Source organism: Cavia porcellus, unplaced genomic scaffold (assembly GCF_034190915.1).
Source record: "Cavia porcellus strain 051 isolate PalLab524CR breed Dunkin Hartley unplaced genomic scaffold, mCavPor4.1 scaffold_31, whole genome shotgun sequence".
Classification (NCBI taxonomy): domain Eukaryota; kingdom Metazoa; phylum Chordata; class Mammalia; order Rodentia; family Caviidae; genus Cavia; species Cavia porcellus.
Window position 1 is genome coordinate 15,549,572 of NW_026947514.1, and position 10,354 is coordinate 15,559,925.

Here is a 10,354-nt window from a genome sequence, read left to right on the forward strand (position 1 = left end):
GGAAAGTTTTTATTAGTTTTGTGGACAAATTTTGTTTTAATGCCATTCATGCCACCCTCTGACTTTCATTCTGTTTAATCTTATGTTAGTCTCCTTTGAGTCATCTAGCAGCCATTGGATCTACTCTCCATGATCTCTTGATGTTTTTGAGGTTGCTCTGGTATATGGGTACCTGTATCAACCCTGTCTTGTCCTTTTGATTCTATGCAGAAGTGATCCCACTCGTTACTTCTGCTATGCACACTTTCAAGAGAGTTATCTCTTGGCTTTCTGTTTGGTGCTTTTTCATGGACTCTTAATTCTTTGCTAAATTGGATATTTTCAGTGTAAGTCATTTTGCTTAGCTCAGCTACCTTTTTATTTGTGTCTTCTTTAAGGTCATTGATCATTTTGTTTACTAAATCCATTATCTGTTTAGTTATATTATCTATGAGCTCCTGGAACACTTTATTGATCCATGTTGCTTCTTTTTTTAAAAAATCAGTTTGTATAATTCAGCCATTTAATTTTTTATTTACTTGCCATCAATTTCTCTTGAATCTGCTCTGGGAGAGTTAGGAGTTTTCAAAGGCCTTTGGTCATCTAGTTGTCTTGTGTTTCTATTATCTTTCACTTATTTATTTATGTTTTATGCTGAGGGTTGAGGATCGTAGAGTTGACAAACTTTGTTGCTGGCATGGAGTTGTCTTTACTTAGTGTCCACTTTTCAGTGATGACATGTCAGCGCTTTGGTATTTATCAACATCTTCAGTTTAATTGGATCTGACCTGCTGACTGTGTTGCAAGAAGAGAATCCCTTCCAGTTTTATCAACGTCAACAAATCCACCTATACATCAGTCATGTGCATCATGTGTATTAAAAGTTTTTTAATATCAATGTCACTATTTTATTATGTCCTACTGTACCGTACTTCAATTAGATAGACTGGGGTACAGAGGAAGCTAGGAAGAGAAGAAGGAAGGGGTAAGTCAGGAGAAAGAGCAAAGAGAAGTAACTGCAGTTGAACGAAACAGACAGGAGACTGAACTTGGTTGAAATTACTTTTATAGCTGGACGAAAGGACCAGTGTTGAGGGAGTTTGAAGGATTTTTTTGTGGGAGTGGAAAAAACATCTACATTGTGAGAGGGACGTATAATTGGGGGTTGGGGAAACTGAGAATGTGGCAAGTTGTTTTATTGTAAAGAGACAGGAAATATGCCCTTAAGGAGCTTATAGTTAGTAAATGTTGTTGTCTTGTAATTTATTAAAAGAAGCCATAAAGTGAATCAAGTCACATAAAACTCAAGACTCTCATCAGTGAAAATTTTTCAATCCTGTTTATGCTGTAGGCTCAAGCTTCACAACTTTCCCACCTCAGATAGAAGTTTGGAAGCATTTTCTGTGATGTGGCATATTTGTAGAGTATAATTAAAGAAAAGTAATCAGCTGTTTTATTCCACAGGACCAATCTGACTATAAGCTGTGATGTTTACATAGAGACGCCTAAGAAGGGAGGCGTATTCATTGCAGGAAGAGTAAATAAAGGTGGCCTTTTGGTTAGAATTTCTCAAGGAGTTTTCTTCTGGATTTTTGCAAATGGAATGTACAGAGTTACAGGTGATCTAGGTAAGCAACTTTTTTTTTTTTTACTAACACATGACTTCCCGTGTGGTGTTACTTTGAGCATCTGCTTGTTATTGATGGAAGCAACAAGGAGCTCTGTGCTAAGGTGCTTGTACATCTAGGGGAAGAGATTTAACGCATGTAAGCAAATACCAAACAACTCCAAATCGTAGAGCCATTTGATGTTTACAGAGATGTGCGTTCAGTGAATGAACACACGATTATGCAGTCTTTTAGGCATTGTTGGGAAAGTGTGGGATTTGAGTGAGGCGATGCAAGATTGCTCAGGGAACACCAAGAATAAAAGCAAGACCGTTAGAGTGTTGCTGTTCTTATGGAAATACAAGTAAAGGAACTGATAGGCTTAAAATGGAGAAAGGCTTTTCGTTAATTTACTTAATACTTGGAAAGTACTGAATTATCCTCATTTATCTTGATAACATTTGTCCTTTTAGAACCACACTGACTGTAGAACAGATGCTTAGAGAATGGTGAAGTTAAACTGAGTTTAGTGGCCAGCAGTTTGCTGAAACTAGATCCTATTGGTGGTGACTTACCTTGTGTTAATTTGGAAAACTTTCCCCTTTTAATGATTCTCCTTTTTGCTCTGGCTCTAAAGTAAAATATAGTGGCACTGTGATTGACAAATGCTTTTGATTGCAAACTATTTGGTTCACAAACAGAAGCATTTAGCCAAATTTTGCTTTTGTTTGCAAATTCTGCATCTGGTGACAAACAAGACTGTGCTACCTTCCTGACATAAACACAAATGTGGCCATCTTTTCCAAAATTGCAGAACAAATTAAGTTCGTGAACCCAAGAAGTACCACTGTACATAATAAGTATGGATATCCTGGTAGGAATTATATAATTATAACGTGACCCATCCACAATGTACCTCATTGATTTTCCAAAACGAAACAGAGAGCCAGACAGGTTAATTGATTTACCCAGTCTTGGGGACTAGTTAGTGGCAGAATTAGAGCTGGATTTAAATCTGCATTTTTAGTCCCCACTGTTTTGTGTTTCAAACTGCCAGCATGACATTTCTTCCTGGCTTTTGTTCCAGTATTTAAATACAGTAAGTCTAAAAATCAAGTCATCCTCCTCTAAGTTAACCCTATTACCATGTAAGCACGTTATACAACCAACTGTACATCTTATAAAAGTCTTGAGCTGCTTGCTCGTACTGTGTGTGTTTAGTCCATGCAAGTATTAAATGTACTTCAAAGTACAGACACTAACTCATTACATTATGGCTAGTTTTGAACTTTCTCACTAGTTCTGTTGTAAACTCAAGTAATTCATGGTTCAGGATGGGAGCTCAGTGCGTGTTATGTACATGCTTATGGAATGTGTGAAGGAATGAGGGGTGTTTTGTTTTAAATCAGTGTAGAGCTAGAAATGAAGGGATAGTTCTTTATTAAGGCTCACTTTGCTGTATACAGATGCCATTGGGTATGGAGTCTGCGCCTAGATCCCCAATCTCCCAAACGAATGCGTGGCGAAGGCCCAGATGAATGAGACAAGTGGTGTGATCTTTAGGGCTCCAGCAGGACCAAAACCCTCTATGGAGTTCGTAACTCTAATACCTGACACAGACAATGCCTCTGGGTGGCCCATATTTATCCAAAACAAGGAAGGGGTTGAGTGGAAAACACAAGAAATCTGAGCAGGATCTTGGGAATAGTTCAAGGACCCCTCCGAATAACAGAAAGTAATAGACAATGCTAATTAAGGAAAACTATCCCAGGAGAAAGTCTCCAGGTGTGCTCAGCTGTGGCCTATCTTGCCTCCATCTCCCACATCTCGTTTTCAGTTCAGTGATGCCAGGGCCATGTCACAGCCCTACAAGTGTGTTCAGCTTCAATGGCTCCATCAGTTGAGAATTCCTATTGATGTGATTCTGTGACTTAGAGTTTGAAAAGTGTCCATTGGGATTTTTTTTTGTGTTACAGCTGGATGGCTCATATATTCTTCAGGATATGTTGAAGTGACTGCAAAAAAATGGTACACACTTACATTAACCATAAAGGTAAGTGTTGCTGATGAGAATATCTGGGGAAAAATGTTCTTGTACCTTTCTGGAATTTTGTATTATAAAACAAGTTGGGGAAACTATGTTTAATAATGACAAGAGTCAAAGAGTCTCTATCATGGAACCAGCAGTCCACTTTCCATTGGAAAAAGATGTCCCAGTAACCCATATTCTAACTTGAGTTGACTTTGCCAGACCATTTAAAAAAAAAATCGTCTTTTAAACTGAGGAAAAATTGGTAACATCAATAATTGAACTACAGTATTTTTCCATGCAATGCAAAGAAAAATTTACTTGGGATGGTTCAGAACAGTGGTGGTGAACCTACGGCAAATGTGTGCAGAGGCTGTTTGTATCATTGAAAGCTCTAAAACATTGGCCATCACTGGTCTGGAATAATATGGCTATCAGCTGGAAGCACAGTGTTTTACAAGTTGGTTTCCATGAGTGTTTTGTTAGAGAAGATACCAGCATAATCCCTCACAATCTCATGATTGTCATCATAGTCATTGGCTGATTATGAGTTACTGATAGGGCGTTTCTAAAGGATGTTGTATGGAGAACTTCCACACTGTGTGCTACTCTTTCCCAATAGGTCCTCGCATAATCTTGTTTACACTGTGATAGAAATTAAAATGAAATTCAAATAACTTTTGAACTTACTTTCTCTTCTTATCAAGTGACCCAAAATGACAGCATTCATTTTCAAGCATTAATAGAGTGTTTTGAAGCTCTGATTGGGATGTATTGAATTTAACAACCCCCCCCCACCCGATGGGTATGACTTTGCTTCCAATTGTTCCCTTTTATGGTAGTTCTAAATGTGTTTGGGGTACACCTGTAATACTATTCTTTAGGCTGATACAGAAGTACAAGTGCATTTTAAATTTTAACATACACTACCATATTGAACTAATTTTTGTAGCATTTTGTAGCATTGTGATAACATTTGATATTATTGATTTAAAAGTTTTTTCTGTACTATCAGTATAATTTACATTTCCTTGATAACTAGGGAGGCCACATATTGTATTATTTTTATAGACTTTGTATTATCTCTTTTCTGAAGTGATTGTTCTCGTTTTCTCCTTTGTGTTGTCATTTTCTGATGAACATGAATTTATGTTTTTATGTATAAATGATTTATTTATACATACAGTAAACTACATATGAATTTACATATGTATAAATTTACTATGAATATTTATACATACAGTACATTATTTTCATGTGCCACAGATATTTTCTTTTGTTACATGTATTTTAATTTTGCTAATGATATTTTTGATGAATAAGTTTTAAATTTTGATGATGTCATATATTTTACTTTTAAAATTGCCTTTCATGTTTTATGTTTCCCATTTTATTTAGCAGGTATTCCTGTTTTTAAAGGCTAAGAACTTGTTCCCCCAAGTCTTGAAATAAATGTAGGATTTACTTATTTTTTAATACTTCAAATTATTTTTCAATTTTTATTTTTCCTGAGTGTGTGTTGGCAGTAATGATGGCATCCCTTGAGGAGAGCTGGCGTGTGTACTTAATACATCGTAATTCTTAGGATTTATCTTTACGTTTACATCTTCTGTCCTCTGGAATTGTGAGTTATACAGTGAAGTGCCCAGTGTGGCATTTTCTAAAACAATAGAGGGTGTCCTTATTTGCTGTGTGGCTGGTCCTCTGTATAATAAAGTGCACCTTTTTCAGAAAATAAATCAGTCCATGTGCACGAGCTTGTTTTTGAACTGCATTATTCATATTGCTGTGTTCTTAGCCAATACCACACTTCAGTTTTCTAAAGCTTTTAGTTATTTAATTTATTCCCTCACTTCCTTCAAAGTTCTTTCCTGACCACTTGATAGGAAATAGCACCCGTCTCACTCACTGTGCCTTTGCTGTTGGTTTATTTTACCCCAAATCTTTTTATCACCGCCTGGTAACACACACACTGTGTTTCATACCTTTGACGCAGCCATGCCTACCTTGGCTTGCTTCTCTTGGTGCATCTCATATGATTTATTAACTTCAGAAATTGGCCCTTTTTGCTCAGATAAAGGAATTTTGCTGACTTGTACCTACCTCACCCCCAGCCCCTACTCATTAGTTCTCCATCAGCTACAGCTGTTCTGCTCTTCCTTGGCATCCCAACTTTATGTACTTAGTCTGAGGATCTTTCTCTAGGTGTCTAAAATAGTCTCAAACACCCACCCTCATACCAGCCAATCTGCTTTACTTGTTCACATGCTACTTAGTGTGTTTTTTTTATTTATTCTGTATATGTTTGTATGTCTCCTGTGAGAATATAAGCTCAGTGTAAAAGCAAGACCCTGTCTCTCTTGTTCCTCTCAAATTCCCAGGACATTAAACAGCATTAGGAGTATAATCTTCCCTACATAAATGAAATGAAACATTTTCCCATCAGGAACATCACAAAGAAATATCCTTATGAAGATTAAATAAGATAATATACATAAAAGTTTGCACAGTATCTGATCGGATAAGCACTTAATGCATCAAGTTAATCTTCCCAGGAGGAGAGCATTTGGCACCAGCCAGACCAACACTCACATTTCCTCCATGATGCTGAGACTTCCGGGAAAGGCTTTTATGCCTCTTAGGTTCTGTTTCTTTATTTATAAAATGGAGATAACTTCTGTGAAGTTGTTTTAGATTTCAGAGCATTTCATTCTTCCACTCAACACATTTGTAGTGAATACCTCCAGTATGCACTTTCCTGAGCGCTGGGAAACTGCACTGAAGATGACAAACATTCCTGCTTCCCCAGGGCACAAATTCTTCTAGGACCTGGGTTGGCAACTTTTTCTGTAAAGAACCAGATGGTGAGTCTGTTGCAGCTGCTCAGCTGTGCTGTTTTAGTGAGGACAGATGAGAGGTAAATGAGCCGATGTGCTGTGTTCCAGTGAAATTTGTCCTAAGTTCATCCTACAGCAAATAAATAAAAACTTATTTGTAAATAAATAAATATGAAGGAAAGTGGTGTATGACTAAGTGATGCTCTGAGTCTTTTAACTGGAGAGTGAAGGGAGGGTGTTTGCATTTAGACCTGAGAGGGGAAGAGCAACCTGAGTGGACCTCACAGCTCCTGCCATAGGTGACAGCCCTGGCCTTGTGTGGGGAGCAGGGAGGATGGCTGGGCCTGGGGAGCAGAGGGGCAGCGCAGAGCAGGGGTGAAGCACCGCCAGGCAGGTTGTGGGCTCTGTGCGGTTTGTGTGTGGGGCCCTTGGCTCTGTGAGCAGGTACTGCCCTGTAAGTGTGGAAGACGTGCACGAGGCCTATCCAGAGCCGAAGACAGCGTGCAGGTGTGTAGCGGTGGTAACATGACTCCGTATTTGAAATTGGGTAACTTGGATTCAAGTCTCAGCTCTGCTGATGTGTGTATCTGTGTCTTTGAGCTTTAATATTGCTAAAACTCAGCATCTCTACTCATAGAAGAACCAAAACCAAATTAAGGCCCTTTGCATCATCGTCATTTTAAGACAATGTATGTGTGTGTTTATTTTTATTTTTGCCTAGTACTTTGGATCTCCAGTGTTTAAGTATAATGAATAGATAGGTTTTTAGGTTTTTGTTTTTGTTTTTGGGTACTGGTGATACAGCCTCACACTTGTCAGGCAGGGGCTTACATGGCTGAGCTAAATCCCCGGCCCATAAATAGGTAGTTTTCAGGGCTCAGGTGGACTTGGTGTGCTGTGAGTGTACACTCATTGTGTACTACAGTAACGGTGCACTGCTCACTCGAATGCAGCCTTTCGAGGAAGACATTTTTTTCGTCCTTAGTAACTAGTTAGTCACACCTTATGGACACCTTCCGTCTTCCATGCCTCCTACTCCTGCTCCATCATTTTAACTGATGGTTACTATTTTTCTAACTTAAGGATGGTAGTTCCATATGACTTTGTAATGATAGGGTATAAATGGTGACAGAAGAGTAAGGCTAGTCACTTCTCTTTTGACTAGTAAAGGGTTGTTAATAAAAATCTTGAATCATGAGGAAGAGTCCAGGGTTTGGCTTTAACATAGTCAATATGGAGGGAGTGGACACTTATTAACCACAGTGCCTGTCTATACAACTCCTAAAAATAACAAATGTTTTTCTGTTTAAAATTTCAGTGAGCTTTTGCCTGACATTGGGCACTAATGTTAGAAATGTATTGCATTTTTGTCAGTTTTACCTTTTGGTGGAGCATAAGGAAACATTGAAGAGTTCCTTATACCTTGGCACCTATTTAAATAAGTCATTCTTAATAGATCTCCCAGAAAAATTTTCCTGTATTTCACACTTTTGCTTAAACTCACAGAATTTTGTTTCCCAGTGGTAAGTCTTAAGTGAGAAAGACATTCACTCCACAACCATTATGTAGACCATACATTGTGAAGAAATCGATTTCAGAATATGGTATCTGTGTGTTTTCAAGAGATGTATTTCTCTCTACTCTAGGGTAATTTATCCTCTGGCAAGTTGAATGGCAAGGTTCTGTGGGAAAATATCCATGTGAAATACCCGAAGAATGGCTGGGCTGCGATTGGAACTCATTCATTCGAATTTGCACAGTTTGACAACTTTCATGTGGAAGTTACAAACTGACACGGAGTCTGACAGAACACTCTTGATTTTCTTCCTTTTGGATTTGGTTTGGAACCAATTCTTCTGTTGACAGATTGCTGGATGGGCCTTCGCAGGCTAAAAACAAGGAAGAGTATGTGGGAAGAAAGATATATTTTTACTTGATCCTGAGAAAGGTTTTATTAGAAATGATTCCAAAGGAATGTGAATTGTTAACATTATCTAGTGTGTCTCTTAAAATTCAGCCTCTTCACTGGTCCTTGTTCAGCAGTGATTGAGATCTTGAAGCCACCTTGTGAATACTGAGGTAGATCTCTTCATCTTATTTGCAAAATGATTATGCAGGTGGCCATGACTGACCTCACTAAGATGTATTTTTGAGAGTTCTCCATGTGTGCAAGTGGATTCATGTCCTTGCTATCGGATGATGCTGCCACAGAAGAAGCTGAAGAGCATGAAGTGCTGCTTTTTGAAAACCACTTCAACATGCTATTCTTACACTCTAACAAGTGTCTTTTTTAAAAAATTCTAAAATGATGGTTTTGAACAATAAACAGGATGATTGGATAAATGCCTCTTTATTAAACTACCTCTAACATTATTTCTGCAATAATAAATTGTAGCAAATTAATTGGATTGTGTGCATCCTTTACTTTTTTGATTCCAGTTTAGTTTTTGATTCCACTTTAGTTTTGTAACACTTGTAACTCTGAATATTTTCCCAGGTTGCTAAAGAGTGAAAAAATGTCAGTGTAGCCAGTGCTGTGAGTCTGGAGATGAAGCTGTAGCAGGTTTTCGGGGTGTGATTTCAGATGTTTGTGGTCTGTCCTCCCACTACAACAGATTAAACTGCTAATGAATGCTTTCATCTCTTTAGGTCTGGGAGGAGCAGTTAGCTTTTACCAGCTCGCAGAATTAGATCATCTCCTAATGTTTTGTATGGTTAAGATGCATTTTTTTTTTACAGCTCCAATGTATTTACATATGAGCATGTTTCTCATTAGTATTATTAATATCAGAGCATTATAGCTTTTAGGAGCAAATCAGTTATTCATATGATTATAGAATTCTTTAAAAATAAATAATTACTAAGGGAATTAGTTTTTGTACTTAGAAATTTGTAATGGTATGACGTAGGTGAAGCTGTACTGAACTTGTTCATTACATTTAAAGATAAGAAATTAATTACTAGAATAAATCAGATTTACAGAAATTTTTTACAAAGTCCAAATGAGTTTTGAGTCACATCTCCATTTTTTTTAAATAACGTGTATTAATTATTTATAATAGAATGTTCTCACTCTAAGTGTGCAATTCAGTGAGTTTTGTTAAGTGGATGTGCCCACATAGCCTACGTTCTAGTCAAGTATTGAATATTTCTATCCCTCCAGAAAGTTTATTTGTATAATTGTGTAACCAATTTTTCTTATTCCCAATCTCAGACAACTATTGATACGATTCCTGTCACTGTTAATTTTCTTTTTTCCAAGCATAAAAATGGGATGACTTGCAGCATATGTGAACTTTTACTCAATGTGATACTCTTGAGATTCGTCATGTTGTGGCCAGAACTGTACTAACTTTTGATTAATGCCATATAAATTGGCCTAGCTAGCAGTGGCTTGCTTGGTTATTTTGGAAGCATATTCCATTGTATAGATTTATGGCAGTTTGATTTCTCTCAGGTGGTCTGCAGAGAAAATTTCAGATGCCTTAGCTTCTGGGAACTTAGGTTGTATCTCCCTTATTTATATTGTTTCCCCTTCTTATATGAGAATCTAATAAATGTGTTCAGAATCTGGGAATAACAGGACTCACTTTATTTCTTTCTTTCTGGAGTCATAGACTTAGGCCATCTACGGTCTACTCCCTGAAATTGTTGTTAACTATAGAAGGACTGGATTACTTGAAGTTGTTACAGAAGGCATAGAAAATTTCAGTGGTCATAGATTTTTTATTTTTCAATGAAAAGCTTACAGTTGGTCTACTTATGGTGCTGTGCCCCAGAATGTAAGAACCTTTAGATGTAGGTAAGTGAATGTAAGAACCTTTAATGTAGGTAAGTGAAAAGTTTGGGAAACAAGTGTGGCTTTCAGAACCACATCTTTTGCATGTTTCAGGAGCAAAAAT

The 10,354-nt window shown here is 37.4% G+C and overlaps 1 protein-coding gene across 6 annotated transcripts in view; it reads left to right on the forward strand.

The window, feature by feature from the left end:
* Nucleotides 1–10,032, forward strand: part of Galc (galactosylceramidase) — a 46,176-nt gene extending 36,144 nt beyond the window's left edge. For 5 of the 6 annotated variants that reach the window (XM_003472338.5, XM_063241263.1, XM_063241267.1 and 2 more), the window contains 3 exons: nucleotides 1,444–1,607; nucleotides 3,563–3,639; nucleotides 8,099–10,032. In XM_003472338.5, the coding sequence (XP_003472386.2) occupies nucleotides 1,444–1,607; nucleotides 3,563–3,639; nucleotides 8,099–8,245 (388 nt within the window). In that variant the 3' untranslated portion in view covers nucleotides 8,246–10,032. Of the gene's footprint in view, nucleotides 1–1,443; nucleotides 1,608–3,562; nucleotides 3,640–8,098 lie in introns of those variants that run through there. The other variant, XM_063241265.1, reaches the window with a different exon arrangement.
* Nucleotides 10,033–10,354: the final 322 nt, after the last annotated feature.